At 51.2% G+C, this 20,322-nt stretch overlaps 2 protein-coding genes across 3 annotated transcripts in view; both read right to left on the bottom strand.

Annotated features, from left to right (window-relative positions):
* Window positions 1-1,103: 1,103 nt before the first annotated feature.
* IBA57 (iron-sulfur cluster assembly factor IBA57) lies at window positions 1,104-7,575 on the bottom strand. Of its 2 annotated transcripts, none has more exons than XM_053991433.1 (3): window positions 7,010-7,575; window positions 4,940-5,283; window positions 1,104-2,759 (listed from the first exon to the last, which is right to left on the bottom strand). In XM_053991433.1, the coding sequence occupies exons 1-3, from the start codon at window positions 7,258-7,260 to the stop codon at window positions 2,368-2,370; spliced, it is 987 nt and encodes a 328-aa protein (XP_053847408.1). In that variant the 5' UTR covers window positions 7,261-7,575; the 3' UTR covers window positions 1,104-2,367. The 2 variants fall into 2 exon arrangements, with proteins under 2 accessions (XP_053847408.1, XP_053847416.1); XM_053991441.1 differs by having other exon boundaries at window positions 4,951-5,283.
* A 7,518-nt stretch (window positions 7,576-15,093) lies between these two features.
* The window catches only part of GJC2 (gap junction protein gamma 2), a 37,148-nt gene continuing 31,919 nt past the window's right edge, over window positions 15,094-20,322 (bottom strand). The window contains 2 exon segments of the mRNA XM_053997797.1: window positions 15,094-18,271; window positions 18,274-18,357. Coding sequence (XP_053853772.1) covers window positions 17,091-18,271; window positions 18,274-18,337 — 1,245 coding nt within the window. The 5' untranslated portion in view covers window positions 18,338-18,357 and the 3' untranslated portion in view covers window positions 15,094-17,090.

The following is a 20,322-nucleotide window of genomic DNA, read 5'->3' as shown; positions in this document are numbered from 1 at the left end:
CCAAGTGTTTACTCCACTTTTTTCCCTCAGAAAGCATCACTGAGGCAGAGGAAGGGGAAACTGAGGCAGCAAGGGGGGACCCACACAAAAAGGGGATCAGGAAGGGGCCCCACATTTTCAGCTGTTTGGACTGAGGCTGGAATCGGAGCAGGTCACCTTTGGGCACCGTGTTGGTGCTCAGGAAAAATTTCCTCACTGGAAAAGTCCGACCCTGAACAGGCTGCCAAGGAAAGTGGTGGAGTCACCATCCCCAGAAGTGGCCAAAAAATGGGTGGATGTGGCACCTGGGGACGTGGATTCGTGGTTTGGATTTGGAAGTGCTGTTAATGGTTGGAGCTGATGATCCAAGAGGTCTTTTCCAGCCTTAATAATTCCATGGCTCTCAGAGAGGCAAAATCAACTCTTGCACCCTCCAGCCCCAAAATCACCTGGCTCCAATCATTAATGGTGGAGAAGGCTGTGAAGGAGAAGAAAAAAAATTAAGGATAACATGGATAAATTAAATTTAATTAAATTAATTAATTTAAATTTTAAAAAATCAAGGATAACATGGATAGCTGCTCCCCTCCATTTCTACCTCATTTTTTTTATTTATTTTCCAGAAGCCATCAAACACCTCTTCACCCCAGCACCTTCTCGTGTCTAACCTTGTGTCACCTGCAGCTGCTGGCAGCAACAAAAGCCTTCCAAACACTGTGAGGAAGACAAAAGAAACGCGTGTCCCAGGCAGGGCTTCCCCAAACAGAGGAGTTTATTCAGTGTTTGTTCAGGCTCTGCTCACCCCAGGACAATAAAACCATTCTGAGCAGCCTTTGCACAATGGGTGGCAGAGGAAAAGCTGCTTCGGGCTGAGCTGGGCAGCACAGCCTCGTCTTTGTGGCCTCTGAAGGGTCCAATTTCATTTCTTTTCCCAGCAGAAAGACTCTGGTACCAATCCCACACCTGACCAACAGTCTAAGGCATGGTTCTCGTCAGCAAGCAACCTGAAAATGCATTTATTCTTCTTTATTCTTCACACCAAGCAAAAAAAAAAAAAGGCATCTTCTCTTTCAGATGAGTCACATTTAAATCAGAGGTAATAATTAATGAGGTATTCCACAGAATCATTTTACAGCAACCATAGAGTTTTAATCAATAAAAGCATTTTTTTTACAGACAAATTCCTTTCACTGTAACACTGAAACAGAGGCAGAATGTGATTTTGGACGGGTTTTGTTACAAATATTCATGCAAAGGCTTTTTTTTGTTTGTTTTTTGTTTTGGACAAAATGGGATCTCACCTGGGCAGTTCTCTCATTGTGTAATGTATTGATCACAATACAAAAATAAAAAGGGTTCCTATAAATCACTGCAGGTTGACAGGGTCAGGAGGCACAGAGCTGGCTGGCTTTGGAATAAGAGAGGAATATGTTGCAGCAAGAAGAAAAACTGGGGAAGCAGAGGAGTGTTGGCAGCCAGAAAAAAAAAATGAAGCAAAGAAATGCCAAGGCATTGGGCTGCTCTGAAAACCCTGGGGGTGGTGGATGGAGAAAACCCCAGCTGCAGGTGGCAGCAGGGACAGGGTGTGAGGGGCACGGAGAGCGTGGAGGTGCAGAGCCAGAACATGGTGAAAATCCTCCCTCAGCAAGGCCAGGCCAAGCCAGCACATGTGGCATTGAAAATATCCTTTTCCTCTCCCAAAAAAAAAAATGGTTGGAGGGAAGGGAGTCAGAGGAACTGGCTCTGCTCCCTCCACTGGCACCAAAGCAGGAGACAGGACAGGAGGTTTGAGACCTTTCTTTCCCAACTGGGATGAGTTAAAATCAAGGCCTGACACGTGAAGCACAAGCTGTTCCTCTTCCTGAACACAATTCCAGTGGTGGCAAGGAACGCCAGCCCCATCAGCAAGTTTAAGAAGCTCAATGCAAGGAACAATTTGCAGCAAAAAAACTTCAGCCTGAGAATACATCTTGATAAGAGCAGCATGATCTCCACTCAAAAAAAAAACCCAACAGAATTATAATAGCACAGAATGGTTATTCTGAACTGAAAAAAAATCAGTGCATGGAACAGGGAAACTCCTGATCCCATTGCTTGGGAGAGCACAGTCTGAGGGAGTGAGTGTCAGCCTGGAGATCCATCCAGAGTCCAACCCAACACCACAGGGCACCCCCTAAACAGGGTCCAACCCAACAACTCACAGCACCCCTAAAAAAGTGGGGATTACCCTCAGGAAAAGCTGCAATTCCCTGGATTTCTCTCTCCACGGCAGATCCAACCCAGTGATCTGCCCCAGCTTTGGGTTCTGGCTGTTTATCCCAATCTGAGGAATCCTGCAAGACCAAACCTCCCCCCAGCCAACAGCAGCATTCCCAACCCCTCCCTCGCTTACTTAGCAGCAGCTTTGGGCCACCACTCGGGCGTGCTGGCGCTGAGCTTCACTCTGTCCCCTGCCAGGTGGATGCAGAGCGGCTCGCTGAGGTGAGCCAGCCTCAGCAGGGCTATGCCCAGCTCTCCTCCTCCAGCACGGAAGGTGCCGGCGCGTTTCCCCGCCCGCGTGAGGATCTGCGCGCCCTCGGGAACGCCGGCGCCGGGAAGGGGCTCCGGGAAGCTGACGGGCAGCAGGCGCTTGCGGATCACGCCCATGTGGTGGGTCCTGGCCGTCAGCTCCTGCCCGATGTAGCAGCCCTTGGTGAAGCTGATGCCGTTCATGAAGGCCAGGTTGGATTCCAGAGGGAGGGCGACTCCAGGGGGGAGATCTTTCACCCCTTCGGGAATCCCTAGGGCGAGAACAAAGCCAGCAGGTTGATGCCTTGTGAAGGCTTGACCTAGAGCAGAGGCTAGACTGAGCCTAAAGAATAAAGCAGGGATTTATTAAAGGCATCCATGGATCCTTGGGCAGCACCAGAGCCCAGCCAGGGCTGCACCCAAGATGAACCAAAATGGTCCCAAAATGTCGCTGCAAGCCCCCAGCCAGGTAATAACTAGCATTGACTCCATGAGTGCAGAAAGCTGATCAATTGCTTTATTATTGCTTTAATCGATTGCTTTATTGCTGATCAATTGCTTCATTACTATATCTATATCCTATATTATACTATATACTATATATATACTATATACTCATTAAGAAACTCAGTAATTCTTGCAGCCAGTCCGATCCAGCTTTGACTTCACTGATCAATCAACCCAAACACCATCCAGTGTCCAATTAAGGAATCACAAATCTCCACGACACATTCCACATGTGCACAACAGCAGGTGCAACAAGTGGAGATAAGAATTGTTTCTCATTCTTTCCTCTGATCTTGTCCTAGGCTGACTGTATGATGCTTTTATCCCCAATCATCTGTTGTTTATGCTGAATAATAAGTTTTGCACCTTTAAGACTTGTTCCAGGAGTGAGGGGAGGGAGAAGAAGCACGGAGTTTGTTTTCAGAAACTGCACTCACTCCTCCACATTTCTTCTCCCAGGCTGTGTTGTCTGCGGATGGACAGACAGCGAGACAGAGCTCTCCTTTGCTTTTAGTTAGTTTTGGCTAGCTGAGGCAAAGAAGTTCCCTGGACTGTGGTTTTTTTCCTTTTCTTTGGACCTGCTCAAACCTGCTCTGGACTGAACACCAAGAAGAGCACCGGCAGCTCACACCTGTGGCCAGCGGGCAGGGCCTGGGCTGTGCATTTCCAGTGCTGGAGGGACTGATCAGAGACTGAGTGAGCTGAGCTGCAGCACAGGGAGGGGATTTTCTGAGTTTGTCTCTCTTTTAAAGCAGCAAGAAGTTTCATTGTTTAGGTTTTCTTGTTTAATAAACAGTTTTTTCCACTTTTCTCCAAGGAGGTATTTTTTCCCCGAACCGGTTGCGGGGAGGGGCCAATTGAATCTGCCTTCTAGAGGAACCCCTTTGGGGATTCTCTCCCAAATTTGCCCTGAGCCAGGACAGATCTCCTCACAGCCTTCCCTGGGAAAATGCCTGGGAAAGTCTGTTCTTGCTCTCTGCAGCCAGAGAGCTGCTGCCACAACAAAATGCACGAGCGCTCCCGGGGGCTCTCACTGGGATCAGCTCTGCTCCATTTGCACCTTGCAGTTCATTGTCCCATTCCAGCTTTAGCCCAGGCACTCCCATCCTGCTTGTTTTTCTCTCTCCAGCCCACGCTGTTTGTGCTCCTGGGCCTGAGATTTGGATCATTTGTCTTTGGTGCCCAGCTGGAGAAGGAATTGTTTTGTCTCCCTGCTCTGTGCACAGAGCTCACCATCCCCTGATGTGAATCCCAGACCCACACACTAAAGCAGCACAGAATCTGAAAATAGAAAAGCTCAAACCTGAGGCACCAAGGTAAATGCTGCTCCTCGTTAGATTTGCTCTGAATTGTTTGGCTCGTTCTCAGTTTGATTTTCCAACCCAAAGGGATCCCAGTTTCAGCACAGGACCATCATCTTTCCCTCCTTTCCCTCCTTTCCAATTAATTTAATCCTTTATCACCATGGAGACACTCAAATCAAAGGCACTGGGGCTCCCAGGACTGAGATCCCTGTCCAGTCTCCTTGGCCGCAGAGTTAATTTGGCAAATCCAGCCATAAAATTTTTAGGAAGCCAAGTCTGGCTGTTTCCTTTTCCTTCTTCAGCAACAACCAAACTCCTGAGCTGTGCATCATCCCAAAATAATTAAAATTACTCAAACCACAGAAGCTTCTCTCTAAGAAAATGAATAATCCTGGCTTTTTTTTTAGCATTCCTGCCCAATCCCCATAATCTGAATAATAGAAAATTATACTGAAACATTGCCACCAGGCAGAATTATAACCTCCAGCACATTTTAATACTCAAAGTAGCAATTAATACATGTATTAATTAACAAATTAAAGGCATTAAGACTTGAGAATGAAGGGTTTATAACTTATTACTGCCTTAAATCAGCACGTGGACCCCCAAAACCCATAGTGCAGAACAGGGCTTGGCTTTACCTTGTTTATACCTGTGCCTGTGGTAATCCTGAACGTCTCCAACTTGGCTCCCAGGGATAATCTCTGAGAGGTTTGCTCCTTTCTTTGCAATCAGTCTCCAGCCCATGACTTCTGCCCTGGGGTCAGGGGTCAGGAGCAGAGCCTGGTCTGCACATTTTGGGAGGGAACTGGCATCCCCAGGCTGTTCCCCAGGGATGACAGCCCACAGGGAGAGGTCGGGGCAGGGGGTGATGGTGACTTTCCTGCGGATCTTGTAGAGTTTCAGGTGCTTCTGGATGGAGTCCAGAACGCTGCTGTCGCACTCCAGCAGGATGTGAGGCTCCTCTGCTGTGCTCCTGTGGAGCCTAAAAAAAAAAAAAAAAAAAAAAAAAAAAAATCACACCCCCAAGGTCAGGAAAACAAACACCCACAGCAGCAGGAGCCAAAGCAAAGTTGGATTTTTATTTGGATGCTGGTGCAAATCCAGAATTCCACGCCAGGATTTCTGGATTTGCACAGAAATCCAGAAATTTCTGTGCAAATTTCCGGATGGCACAGAGGGAGCAGCACCCACATGGCCACAGTGAAATACCTGAAACTGTTTCAGCCACCTGCTGTGGCTTTCCTAGCAGACACTGCCCTCTCTTCTCCCGGGGGCAGAAGCAGGTCTGCCCGTGTGGAATTCTCTATCCTGACCAACAGTGAAGGCAGTTTCAGCTGGGGAGAAGCTTTGTCCAGCTGTGCCTTCCGCTGTCACACAATCCCAGGATGGATTTGGGTTGGGAGGGACCTCAAAGCCCATCCAGTGCCACCCCTGGATGGGCAGGGACACCTTCTGCTATCCCAGGCTGCTCCCAGCCCTGTCCAGCCTGGCCTTGGGCACTGCCAGGGATCCAGCAAATCTGGGAAGCAGCACCCTCAGAGGGAAGAATTCCTTCCCAAAATCCCATCCATCCCGCTGGAAGGGGCTCTGAGCTCTCCCTGCAGCTTCCTCCTCTCCAGGTGAGCACGCCCAGCTCTCCCAGCCCGGCAGAGGCAGCATCCCAGACGTGGGGGTATTGGAGCCATCACACTTCTGTGCTGTGCTGAGCCTGTGAAATCCAAACCTGTGTTTCATGGCAGGTAAATAAAGGCAGCCCGTGCAGCTGTGCTTATGAAATGTGTGGAACACGGCCATGGGACAGCTATAAAGATGAGTTCTAAGGCTTTTGAACCAATCTTTTGTTTGCAAATAACAAATATAAGTCTTAAGCTGTTTTGTAATAAGGAGTTTTGAATTATAACCTTAGAACATTGCTTAGTACTAAGGATTTTAAAGTGTAGCTTTAGAATGTACAAAGGATTTAAACAGAAAGGGAAGGGACCCTATCTCAAGCTCCTGCAGAAGGAAGATGGACATCAAGATTGCTGATTAGTGACTTCAAAAGGGGAAGCTGGACATCACTACCATAGATTAATGGTCCTAAGAAAATAAGGAAATTGGATATCAAGCTTGTCAATAAATTATTTCAAAAGGGGAAGCTGGACATCGCTACCATAGATGAATGATCCCAGAAAATAGAGGCTGGACCCCACCGCCTGGACACACATCCTGGGATGTACAGCATAGAAACTGGAAAGGAACCAGACATCACCATCACAGATTTACTGTCCTGAAGTATAGAATTGTGATGTTAAAAGGCAGAAACGGAACCTGCCGAAAGCTCACGGAGACACTGAGAAAAGCTTATGAATATGCATGAGCATGATCGATAAACACGAGCAAGGCCAACAACCCCCACCGCCGCACCCAGCGCTGTCTTTGCTCACACGTTACCATATTAATCAATAAATTGAATTGCTGCTTGATCTATTGGCTGAGTCAAGCGGCTCATTCCTAACAATCCCCAGAGGCTGCAAGCCTCACACACACACGCACACACACAAACACAGACACACACACGTGGAGGAAGCGCTTTTTTTGCACATTAATGCAGAAATTTAAGCCGGAAATGTCACATGGCGGTGACAGGAGCCACCCCCCCCCCGCCACCCCGCAATGGTCTCTCCCAGCTCCCCCCCCCCCCGTCCGGCCGCGCCGCTTGGTCTCACCTGTACAGGATGACGTCATACAGGCAGCGGCCCTGCGCGTTCAGCGCGTGCGCGTAGAGCGCGGCGGGGGCGTCGCCCTCCGCCACCAGCTGCGTGACGTCATTGGTGAGCAGCCCCTGCAGGAACACGGCGGCCTCGGCGCCCCGCACGCCCAGCAGCGCCCGGCCCAGCGGGAAACAGGCGGCGGCCGCGCCCCGCCGGCCCCGGCACCACCGGCGCAGCGCGGGCGCCGTTATTGCCCTCACCAACATGGCGGCGCCGTCAGAGAGTCCCCCCAGCGCCGCCGCCCGCCGCCGCCGCCATCTTGTGTGTGTCCGCCGGCAGGGCGACACCTGCTGGCGGGGCCGCGGGACCGCCCCCTTCCTCCGGCCACGCCCCTTTCCGTATAGACCACGCCCCTAACGTCCGTTCGCGTCCTGGCCACGCCCACGCCCTCACGGCCGCCTCACGGTGCCGAGCGGCGCCGGGCGCTCCCCGCGATCCCGGAGGAGGAATTTGGGAACTCCCACCCCCCCTCCCCGGCCTTCCCCGGCCATGGAGCGAGCGAGGGAACAGCGCAGAGCGCTCCCACGTCTCGCGGTTTGGTTTGGGGGGGTTGCCCAGCCCAGCTCTCCGTGTGCCGGCTGCTCCCGGATCAGCCGGCACTGGCTGGAATCAGCCAGGCTGGAAAAGACCTCCGGGGTCATGGAATCCAGCCACGGCAACTAGCGCATGGCACTGCGTGCCACGTCCCGTCATTCCTTAAGCACCTCCATTCCTGCCCCTAAAATCCACTGGGTGCTGCAAACAGAGAGGGCACAGGGCCGTCCTCCCCGTCCAGGTACATTTTGGCTGTCGGGGTGGAAAAGAGACTCCAAAGGTTCCTGGTTTTCCACAGGACTCACCAGCTGCCCTCCGTCCTCTTTTAACGCCCTCGGAGAAGCTGTCAGCGGTACCGGGTTGGGGTCAATGATAGCGTTTGGCAGTGGGAATTTCTGCTAAGCATTGCATGGGAATAAAACCATGGGATCGTGGAGTGGTTTTAAAGGTCATTAAATCCAACACCCTGCGAGGAGCAGGGGCGTGTTCCATCCATCAGGCTGCTCAGAGCCTGAGCCCAAAGTGATCGGGAATATTTTTCAGGGATGGAGAATCCCTGTGTTAAAGGGTTAAGCGCTGTTTCCCTCCCCCTGGAATGTTCACTGGCGCTCTGGGAAGTGGTTCCTGAAGTGCCCCGGGTGTGGCTGCGGCTCCTTGCGCTGGAATTCACCCCACAGCCCCGAGGAATCGCCGTGAGTCGCCGCTGCCACCCGCGCTTCCCCTTCTCTTTGAGGCCATCCTGCCCCTTCCCGCTGCCAGCGCCAGCAGCTCTCCGGGCAGGAATGGCCCCGAATGACCCCGCCAAAACCTCCAGGACAGGCAGCGCCAGCCCAAACCCACCGATCCCGAAACCCCGAGTGAAGGGAGGCTCATTTTCCAGGAGCTGGAAACGCGCTGAGTTGGTGCAGCTGGCCCTGGGCAGGGCTGGGCTCTCCCCTTGTGCCCCGCAGTGATAACCTTATCACACATCCCCCAGCGCTGAGACGTGTGCGGTGTTCGCCTGGAATTCCCTGCAGCTGGAGAAATACAGATGTGGGCAGAGGTGACCTTGGCACGTGGATGTGCTCTGCCCACCCGCTGGCACGAGCTGTGTGTCAAAAACGGGGCTGGGGACACCTGCCTGGCTCTGGGGCAGCTGAAGGAGCAGAGAGCTGGTGCCCAGGGTGGTTCTTTTCTCTCCCTGGAAGTGGGAATGTGCCCAGAGCGGGAGCTGGGTTTGCTTTGTGAAGGAGAAGGGGAAAAGTCACAAATCGGGGAGCACAGCTGGGCTGGAACTCCAGAATCCAGCAGGCACCATGGAGGCACATCTGGATCCAGCTTTGTGGTTTTTTTTACCTGTTCCACAGCCCTGCTTCGTCCACCAAGCTGTGGGGATCGTCAGTGGCCATCCCACAGGCAGCCCTTTGCCATCTCCCTGCATTCCCAGCCACCACAGGTGTATCAAACCCCATGGAGATATTTGAAAGGGCAGCAAGGGGAATAAAAGTGAAAATGGAAAACAATCAGGCAGCCAGTTCAAATCTTTATTTGTTTTACCACTTCCTATTGCTTTTATTCCCTCCCCTCTGGCTTGGCTTTGGTTTTCTTTTCTCATGGAGTTACGCAGCCAGTAAAGTCATATTGAAATATTTCAGCGTCAGAAACTACATCTCTGCCAGTTTAGTGCATTAAATCAGCTCAGGGGCTGGTTTGAGACAATTCCTGGTGTCACTGAGACCCGTAACCCCGAGAGCCCTGGGAAGCTTTGTGCCAGCCCTCAGTCAGTGTGTGCCTGTCTTCACTAAAAATGGGGGACCTGAAGCCTGGTGGGAGGGACAACACAATTCCCAGAGCTTCCATGACTTTAATTTTTAGTGAAAGGTGTGGAATTCTAGTGGGAGGTGTCCCTGCCAGTGGCAGAGGGTTGGAACAAGGTGTCCTTTAAGTTCTTTTCCAACCCAAACCATTCTGGGATTCTGATACAGCCCCTGATGGCTCATCCCCCGCCAGCTTTGTAATTTCTAGGGGTGTTTTTGGAAGGATAGCTGGTGGCACAGGGTGACAGGACACAAATTCCCTCCTCGGTGGAGCACCTCTCACCCAGTGAGATGTGTCACGGTGGCTCGGGATCCCTTCCACAGCTCAGAAGGTGGTGACAAAGGACAGAGATTCCCTCCCTGTCCCTCAGCAGCCCCTGGGTGGTTGCACAAGCTGCCAGCAGCCTCCTGCTCCATCAGCTTTCCACTCTCTGCTCTCCCACTGCACAAAACCCTGGACAGCCCGAGGCTCCCACTTGTGAGGGCTCATCCTTGGCATTTAATTGTCAATAACTCATCCTCACCAGGGATAACCTCTGCAGCCAGCCCTGCAGGGTAATGCTGCCACAATAAACTCTTTTTCTCAGGGTTTTAAGCACAGCTCCTCATCCACAAACCCACGTGAGCTGCAATTATTCCTCCCAAACCCTGTGCATTAAATATTCTGGGAGGTCAGCCACAGGCAGCTGGGACACGGGGCTGTGGTAAACCATAGCAGCACTTCTGGGACAATATCCCACAGCCTTGGAGAGGAAACCAGGGATTGTGGCAGGCCTGGACAATGCAAAGTCAGCGATGATAGGGGGAACTGCTAGTACAACAGGCAGCATGCAGGAATAGAGCAAAGTGGAAGCTGAGCTTGGAGGGAGTGAGTTTGTGCATCCAAAAGGCTGTTCTGAAAGGAGGGTGGGCACCAGGCTTTTCTCCCAGGGAACAAGTGACAGAGGAAACAGCCTGAAGTTGCACTGGATGAGGTTTACATTGGATATTAGGGGAAATTTCTTCACTGAAAGAGTGGCCAGGCATTGGAACAGGCTGCCCAGGGAAGTGGTGGGATCACCATCCCTGGAAATGTTTAAAAACCGTGTGGATGTGGCACCTGGGGACAGGGTTGGGTGGTTGTGGTGCTGGGTTAATGGTTGGGCTCGATGAACTCGGAGGGCTTTTCCAACCTTAAGGGCTCTGTGATTCCTGCTGGTGGGACTGAGAGGAAGGGACAGCTGTCACTGCATTTCCCTGGTGTGGCTTCCTGATGGGTGTTTTACTCGAGGTGAGAGTAAAAAGGAATAGGTTGTGTCTGTGTTGTACTAAAGTCTTTATTTTATGTTCTTTTGAAGGTGAGCGTTCTAAGCGGATATATTGTTATTTTTGTTATGGTAGTAGTAGTGAAACAGTAATAATTGAGTGGGATTTTGAGTAGGTAAGAGCTAAGCTTACATTTTGTCTGGGGCAGGGTAACCTTATAGAAATACCACTGCTATGGTAGAGTTGTGCCTATGAGCAAAAAGGCCTCTGCTCTCTGCTGCAGCTTTTTAGATCAAGGCACTTAGTATAAGATTCTACTAAAAGCTAAAATCTATATTCTAAATCTATATTTCTATTTCACTTTGTGGCTTCATATATCTCAGTTTCTCCAGGGGTTTCAGTTCATTCCCTGTGCCTGGATTTCCCTCTGGGCCTGTGCCCTGAGGGGCTTCCATTCCAACACCTGGGAGGAGGGATTGGGAGCCAGTGGGATGCTGTGGCTGGAATTCTCTGCAGGAGCAGCAGCCATGGGTGTTGTGATCCCAGGGAGAACTGGAGAGTCACTGGCAATTTCAGTCTGACTTTCCAAAGGAATGGAGGGGGTTGTAATTACTCTGCCTGTTCCTAAAATTCTGCTGGACTGGGGCTGCTTTTGCCTTTCTTCCTTCTATGAGTCGGGATCAACCCCCAGGACAGGAACACCTCCCACCAGACCAGGCTGCTCCAAGCCCCGGCCTTGGCTCTTCCCTGTCTCTTGGTGAGACCATGTCCTATGTCCTGCCAAAGAAGTTGTCAATTAGCTCAACTTCCAGAGAAACAGAAAAAAAAAAAAAAAAAGCAGGAAAAAAAAATCAGAATCCCAGAATGGTTTGGGTTGGAAAAGAACTTAAAGGACACCTTGTTCCAACCCTCTGCCACTAGCAGGGACACCTCCCACTAGAATTCCACACCTTCCACTAGAAATTAAAGTCATGGAAGCTCTGGGAATTGTGTTGTCCATCCCACCAGGCTTCAGGACCCCAATTTTTAGTGAAGACAGGCACACACTGACTGAGGGCTGGCACAAAGCTTCCCAGGGCTCTCGGGGTTACGGGTCTCAGTGACACCAGGAATTGTCTCCCTGAGCTGATTTAAGGCACTAAACTGGCAGAGATGTAGTTTTTGACACTGAAATATTTCAATATGACTTTATTGGGTCCAGAATTTTGAGTCCAGAATTATTTTCCTGAGGACATTTGGAGAGGGGTTGTGAGTGAACAGTTAACAGGAGCAGCAGAGACCGAGGTGCTTGGAAAGCCAGGCTCTCTCACAAAGTGCTTTCCCCTCGTTTGCTCAGCCTGAATCATCAATTTCTCCCAGATTTCCCCAAAGTTTTCTTGCTTTTGAAAGCCCAGGCTTCCCTCAGCAGTTTGAGCTCTGTGCCTGAGGGATCTGCAGTGATTCATCAGGGAGACAACGCATCCCAAACAACACCAAGGTCAAACGCTTCTTAAGGCAAAACTATTTTGTGATAATTTGTAGCCATATCAGGGAAAACAGAGCTCCTACGTGGCTAAACCAGGCAAATCATAGATGGAGAAGGATTTCTTCCCATCACTCAGAGCCCTTCTCAAGCAAGCACCACACACTTTACATACTGTAACAAAATGTAAGTTTTATTCCATATTATTAGTAATGGATGTGGAATAGCCACAGTTGGGTTGGACTGATGTCCCTTTCCCTTTTGACCAGTGTTTCATATTCTAACTACAGCCCAGATGTAACATTTACACTGAAAAATACTTACAGATTCGACCTCATACTCCAAAAAATGTCTAGTACAAATACCGTTAGTACATTAAAAAAAAAAAAAAAAAGAAAAAAAAAAAAGAAAAAAAAAAACACCAATCCCAGACACTTTGTAACAGCACAGACTGGTTATGGCCTTGAGTTTAGTTCAAGTATTTCCCAGTGGAATGCAATGCAAGCAAGAAGGTAATCTGGCTTTTGTGGGACATTCCAAGCCCTGAATGGTAAAGAGAGAAATATAAGTGTGGGCACTTTATCTGACCAAGTTTAGCAAGAGAGTCAAGGTTTATGATTAGTTCAGCCACAAAGCTAAACCTGTCTTGTGTGTGGACAAAACTGCTACCTGGAGAAAAGACAAAAATAAAAGCAAAGCATTAATTATACCACTGGCATTTCTTCCGTGGCTGATGCTCCGCCCTCTAAATGAATTTCCTCGAGCTGCTGGTTGAGTCAGGAGCAATTGTGGTGGGGATTTTGCTTGTGGCTGTGAATATTTTGCTGCTCTATCCTTTTGCTGCCCCCACTGAGAGGATAAAAGAAGGGACTGTTGCTCCTGCCCAGAAAGGAGTCATTCCTGCAGAGTCAGCATTGCATTTGGTCACCTCTGTGGCAGTGACTCAGTGGAGAAACCCAACATCCTAAAGGGTTTATAGGTCACAGAGTGGAGGAGGAAGGGGGCAAGCAAGCAAATCAGTATATATAGCAATAATACTAATAAATAGTAATAATCTTTTCTGTTCCTAGGGCTGTCTGACCCGTGCTGGCTCCTGTGTGTAGCCCAGATGGGATCTGAGAGAACTGGGATCCCTCCTCCCCAGGCTCAGAGGATCAGCAGTGTCCTCCAGGCTGGCTGGGACCTCACAGGCAACTTTGCATCCCTCCCAGGCACCCCTGACACCAGCTGGGAATACACCCCCGTGCTTGAATCTCTGTCAAAACTATTGGAAAACTGGGAAAGCAGGTGTTGGGAAGGGATGTTATGCAGGGAAGTACTCCTGAGGGGTGAGCGGGGCTGGGAGTGGTCACCCCGTGTCCCTGCCTGACGAGGGGGTTATTGATCCCCCAAGAGTCTGCCCTGGCTCTGGAACCCATCAATATTGCAGTTATTGACTCTCCCTGCGGAAAACAGCGTGTGCGTATGAGATGTGAGGGTGACACCAGCTGGGGACAGGCTCTGAACCCTCTGCAGGACCCAGGGGTCACTCAGAGCCCCCTTGGCTCACTGGGTGACAATAAAAAGGGGGTTTGAAGGAGGGCAGGAAGATTCTGACTGTACAACCAGTACATCTGGAGAGGGGAGCAGTGGGGTTTTGGGGAGGAGCAGAGTGCAGGAAGAGGAGAAGGGAGGGAAGGTGCCATGAGGAGCAGCACTGCCACACTGCTGGGAAGATGTGAGGTGGCTGCTGTTGGTCCAAAGACACACCAGGGAAAACCATGCTAGAAAAGCAGCCCTTGCAGAAAGGTTGGTGAGACTGGAGGTGTTCAGCTCAAAGCAGATCTGAGGGTGAAAACAGTCTCCAAACAACCAAAACATGCTGAGGTTAAAGGCATGAGGCTTCTCCATGTCTCCGTGGGGTTGCAGAGAGGGGGTCATGTCACCCTTTAGGGAGCCATTTGATGGTGGCAAGTTGGCAAGAAGATCCATGGTCCTTTCCCACCCTGCTGCTCTGAAGCTGGAATCTCCTCCTGTGGGCACTGCTGGGGTATTGCTGGGGCAGCAGGTGCAGCCCTGCTGTATGGACTGGGTTTAATGAGTTCATCAGCTCTCTGTGACCAGGTTTGGGGGGGTTTTAGCTTAAAATCTGCTTTTCCTATGGCGAGGCGTTTGCCAAGATTTTTTCTTGGAGCAAGAGCAAGGGAGTCACATTCCTATCCCTGGTGTGGTGACTCACGGTGGAGGGGATCTGCAGGTCAGCAGGAGCTGAGGGGCAGATCTGAGTCACCAGGAAATGCTCAGGCCATGAGTGGTGCTGAGGGAGGTGTCGCTGGTCGGGGCAGGAGAAACCCAAAATCCCAACTCCTGCATGGGGCGGTGCCTTCCAGCATCGTGTGGGAAGCACAAGTTTATCTGAGGCTCTGGTATTGTTGCTCATGGAAAAGGAATCAGAAGAACCCAGGCAGCATCCAGCCATGGTTATCCTCAGTTTCCATCCCTCCCTTGGGATCATGACTTTAAATACACAGTTTCCCATGGGACACAGGGCTGGGAATAAAGGAGAAGTCCCACTGATGTAGAGGATGTGCCCCTGCACAGCTGCAGCAACCAGAGAACAAATTTGCACCCAGGATCACCTCTCTTTCCTCCCCAGCAGCCTGGGCTGTGGCCCTGCAGGCATTTTTTCCAGGTTTCAGCAGCCCTGTGAGCACCCAGCCTCTCCTGATGTGCCCAGCACATCCCCAGCCAGCAGAGAGCACATTCCCACACAAGGGACAAGGACAAACAGAGCACTTGGATATGTTTGTCTCCTCACCACCTTGGTGTGACCCTTCTGAGCCTTTCCTACAAAATTCCCAGCAGAAGGGGATGGATGGATAGATGGATGGATGGATGGATGGATGGATGGATGGATGGATGGATGGATGGATGGATGGAGGATGGATGGATGGATGGATGGATGGATGGATGGATGGATGGATGGTGGATGGATGGATGGATGGATGATGGATGGATGGATGGATGGATGGATGGCACTACTGACTGCTGCTGTTCTGATCCTCCTGGATCCAGTTACCCATTTGTGAGGGAAACGTCTCAAGCTGCAAGAGCAAACAGCATTCCAGGCATTTTACCAATGCCTTCAGCAGGACCAGGAGCAAGCCTGGAATTGTTCCCCAGACAGCTACACAAAGCTGAATGTTTGCTGCTGGATACTTTGTAGGATGTTTCTCTGCTTTCCCTTTAATTCTACTTTTTTTTTTGTTTTTTTTTTGCTTCCAGGACTGTTCTCTAATGCATCACACAGCTCAGCCAAAGTTCCCAGGAGATGGACATATCCAAATTCTCTGCCTGTTCCCAAAAACGGCCAAAGGGCTGGACACTTGGGGAACAGGCATCCTCAGGGCTGTTAGGGACTGATCTCAAGGACATGAGAGTGATGCCCAGTGAGAAGTCAGGAATATCCCATGGATAAGAAATCCTGGCACAGCCCGAGGGAACAGCTTGGCACAGGGACAGTGCAGTGCTCGGGGAGAAATTAATTCTTTTGCAATAGGTTTGATCTTGAAGACTCTGCCTATCTGGGTTGATGAAAAACACCCTCTGACAAAGAACAGTAGCAGCCTTGGAGCTCAGCAGCTTGATTTCAACACGCACCCAAAGTACTGTAAGTGCATGAAAACCACCCTAAAGTCAAGCCCAGCTGAAAAAATTCCTCATAAACTCAGAAAAAACTTCCTGCTATTATCCTGGTCCTGTCCCCACTGAAGCCAGACTTTCTGCAAAGCCCCCCCCCAGCAAGTGTGGGAACCCTCCCAGTTCCCCAGGAGGAGCTGGAGGCTAAAAGCCCCAGGATGAGATCAGCCCCAGCCCTGGAGCAGCTGGGTTTTCTCAGGGGAGGTGGAAGGCTGTAGAAGGAGCAGAGGGTTGATATTACATTTACACCTAGCTCTCTATGTCTATGTTCACACACACGTGTTCATATGTGTCTGTATTTACACATGGACACACACACACACACCGGAGACACACTATGCATAGATCTGCCACCTGCCACTATTTATAAGGGTTTGACTAATCAGAAAAACAAATTTGCCAACAGCGCTTTTCCTCAATTAATCAGAAAAACAAATTTGCCGACGCCGATCATCTAAAATTCAGCAAGTAAAGGAGCCTCAACCCTTTAGACTTTTGTTTTCCTGGTTGCATAAAGGCACTTTCTGATGATGTGAAGCAGCAGTTAAAAACTCTGTAACTGCAACAATTCCCATCACATCTGTAGCAAGTGCTACACAGGCACCAGTAGGACTCAATGTCACTGCTCGCTCCTGCTCCGGAGGGCTTGGAGCAGATTTGCTTTTTGCTTTGATGCAGAGGAAGAAAAGATGAAACTGGTTTTAGGATCCCCTGTATGAGGCAGTCGCTGTGTTCCTGCCCCAGACCTGACTTGGGTGCCAGCTCTGGCTCACAGCATCCAACGAGGCCTTTGTTGGCATCTGCCAGCCCAGGCAGGCCATCAGCTGTGAGCCTGCCACGAAGGTCCCTGCAACATGTCAGCGGTTTTCTTACCAAAGGATCAGAAATTAATTTGATTAAGGGTGTTTAGTAATTAAACACTGCCTGGCCTGCAGCACTCGAGCCTTGCCATGCAGGAGGGTGGCTGATCCCTGTCAGCCTCACTTCCCTCCTGAGCCACCAGCAGCTCCTCTTCCCACCACAGCTCATTGTCCAGTCTCTGCTGGGGGCTCCGGCGCTGACCCAGGGGCTGGGAGGTCTGGGGGGGGTTTGCTGTTACTCACTGGAGGTTCCCAGCTGGAGAACACGTTGGAAACAGGGAAGAAATGTCTTTTGTTAACGCACTGGAAGACAGCACTAAATTGGTCCGAAACTCCTTTTACTCTCTTGACTTCCACACAAAAACCGTGCCCTGCGAAACAAACGCGAGATAACACCGAAAACCAGAAACAAACCAAAATAAAAACCCCGCTCACGCCGCCCTCTCGCCTTCCTGACAGAGTTATATCCACACAGACGTCTTCCCGTCTTTACTGCTGGAGCTGCCTTTCTCCAGGGAGGCCTTGGGTTTAGCACCTTGTTTCTCCTGGGCGGTGTTGGCCCTGTTCTGCTCCACCACGGTGCCCCCCGAGGCGGGGCTGCTGGTCCGAGAGGGCTGCGTGTTGGCCTGGGTGCTGCTGTAGCTCTGGAAGGCGATGTCCAGCTGCTCCTGGGCCACCCGCAGGTGCTTGTGCAGCGTGGACAGATCCGCCGGCAGGTTCTCGTCGGGGCTGGTGCACTGCTGCTCCTGAGCCACGTTGGCCAAGTTCTGCTCGTGGGCCATCAGGCTGTTGGGGATCTTGGTGGACTTCTCGGATTTGACGACCAGGTTGTACTCGGGAGGGCAGGAGATGTTCTTGGGGTAGGCGTAGTTGTAGGGGGGCTGCCGGAAGCTGTTGATTTTCCGGTTGCGGATGGCGTCGCGGATGGTCCCGAATCCCAAGTGGAACATCTCGCACATGTTCAGCAGCAGGCACAGGCAGCTCACCACGTACATCACCAGGAGGAAGATGGTCTTCTCCGTGGGCCGGGACACGAAGCAGTCCACGGTGTGGGGACAAGGGACCCTGTTGCAGACGTAATAAGCTTCCACCTCGAAACCATAGAGCAAATACTGCCCTATCAAAAAGCAAACCTCGAAGGAAGCCCGGGTGAGGAGCTGGAAGACGTAAATTTTCATCAGTCCCTCCTGCTGGATGCGCCTCCTCCCGTCGTGCTTCTGCTGCTCCTTGCACTTGGGCTTGGCCTTGGCCTTCTCGTGCTCGGCCGCGTCGTCGGAGATCATGGGCTCCTCCTCGTCGGCCTCCATGGCGTCCTCCATGTTGCGCACGGCCTGCCAGTTCAGGGCAAACTGCTTCTTCTTCTTGAACCCCTTGAACTTCTTCTCCTCCTCGGCCGAGCGGGCGATCCTGTGGATGGCGTAGCCCAGGTACATGACGGAGGGCGTGGAGATCACGATGATCTGGAAGACCCAGAACCTGACGTGCGACAGCGGCGCGAAGGCATCGTAGCAGACGTTGTCGCAGCCCGGCTGCTTGGTGTTGCAGGTGAACTTGCTCTGCTCATCGGAGTAGATGGACTCGCCCCCCACCGCCGTCAGGACGATGCGGAAGACGATGAGCACGGTGAGCCAGACCTTCCCACGAAGGTGGAGTGATTGTGGATCTCTTCTAGCAGGCGGGTGAGGAAGCTCCAGCTCATGTTGGTCATAGGGGCTACTCAGTTATAACCTGCAGGGAGAGAGGGAAATAAAAACCAGGGCTGTGAGGTCACATCTTGTGCCAGCAGGAGGACCAGAGCAGTGACAATCCCATGTGTTGGGCACTGGTGAGGCCACACCTCAAATCCTTGTGTCAGTTTTGGGCTCCTCATGACAAGAAAGACATTGAGAGGCCGGAGCAGGTCCAGAGAAGGGAACAGAGCTGGGGAGGGGTCTGGAGCACCAGGAGTGGCTGAGGGAGCTGGAAAGGGGCTCAGCCTGGAGAAAAGGGGGGTCAGGGGGGGACCTTGTGGCTCTGCACAGCTCCTGACAGGAGGGGACAGCCGGGGGGGGGTCAGGCTCTGCTCCCAGGGAACAGGGACAGGAGGAGAGGGAACGGCCTCAATTAGCATCAGGGGAGGTTTAGATTGGATATTAGGGAAAATTTCTCCTCTTAAAGAGTGGTCAGGGTTGGAGCAGTGAAGGATGCTCCCACATCACAGAGACTTGCCCTGCTGAACATCTTTCATTAGCAAACCCAGAAAAATGCAAAGAATCAGTGAAAGAATGGAATATTTATGTTTACAGGCTGATGGCCCTTTTAAGTTCCTCTTGAAACAAAGCAAAACAAAACAAAACTTTAATCAAATGCAGACTGTTTCAAAAATAAACCTTGAGAAGCTTTCAAGAGAAAAACATGGATTTCTTAGGAGACCTGGACAGCTGGGGAGGAAAAGCTTGTAATAAGCATTTTGTGTTTAGCTTAACTTGCAGTGGGGCCTCAGCCCGAGTTCCTCGGGTGACCTCAGGCAGCACTAAAGACAGGAGGCAATTTCACTGCTTGATTGGCACAGATACTGAGAGATGAGAGCAGTAGGGAAAGCACAGGAGAAGGGAAGGGAAGAGGAAGGGAAGGGAAGGGAAGGAAGGGAAGGGAAGGGAAGAGAAGAGAAGAGAAGAAGAGAAGAGAAGAGAAGAGAAGAGAAGAGAAGAGAAGAGAAGAGAAGAGAAGAGAAGAGAAGAGAAGAGAAGAGAAGAGAAGAGAAGAGAAGAGAAGAGAAGAGAAGAGAAGAGAAGAGAAGAGAAGAGAAGAGAAGAGAAGAGAAGAGAAGAGAAGAGAAGAGAAGAGAAGAGAAGAGAAGAGAAGAGAAGAGAAGAGAAGAGAAGAGAAGAGAAGAGAAGAGAAGAGAAGAGAAGAGAAGAAGAGAAGAGAGAAGAGCTGTTTTCCCATGTGCAAGAAGTATGGGCATCAACCATAACTCTCCATGCTGGGTGAGCATGGCTGAGTGGGGGTGAAGATCCAGGGGGGAAAATGATCATAAAAACTCAAATCCTATAATTTTGGGGGGTTGGAAGGGACCTTAAAGATCATCTTGTTCCATGGGCAGGGACACCTTCCACTAGACCAGGTTGCTCCAGGGCCCATCCAACATAGCTTGGTGATGCCATGAGACAAAAGCCTGGCCCTAACCTGGCTTTGCACCACTGGAGACACAAAATTTTGCTGTAGGGTTTCCGTGGTGGGAGCGGCCACGAGCATGGCCCCACACGGGAGCAGGAAGGGAAACGTGCCCCGCTCTGTTCTCCACATCCAGCCCTTCTGGAATGCGATTTTTGCTCCCGCTGATTCCCAGGCCAGGAGCCAAGCAGAGCTGGTTTGCTCAGGGCTGGTTTGCTCAGCGCTCGCCGTCGCGCTGCCCCCGTCCAGGGCTCTCGAGAGCAGGCAGATGGAATTTTCTAACCCTGCTATTTCCAGATCAAACAAATCCCCTGTGAACACAAACCCCCAAGTCTTCACACGCCGGGCCGAGCCTGTGGGAGCGCTCTGCAGACGGTGCTATTCTTGTCCTGGGGTGGGGGGAAACTGAGGCAGGGAGGGGAGAAACAGCTGGGTCGTAAACCAGAAGGAGAGGTGGGGAAATTCTCCTCTCTGCCCTCAACCCCCAAAGCTGCTGGGACCAGAATCCCCCTCTCCTCGCCCAAAAGTGATGCCTTG

Source organism: Vidua macroura, chromosome 1, assembly GCF_024509145.1.
Source record: "Vidua macroura isolate BioBank_ID:100142 chromosome 1, ASM2450914v1, whole genome shotgun sequence".
Classification (NCBI taxonomy): domain Eukaryota; kingdom Metazoa; phylum Chordata; class Aves; order Passeriformes; family Viduidae; genus Vidua; species Vidua macroura.
The sequence above is the reverse complement of the archived record's forward strand: the minus strand, read 5'-3'. Positions and strand labels throughout refer to the sequence as shown.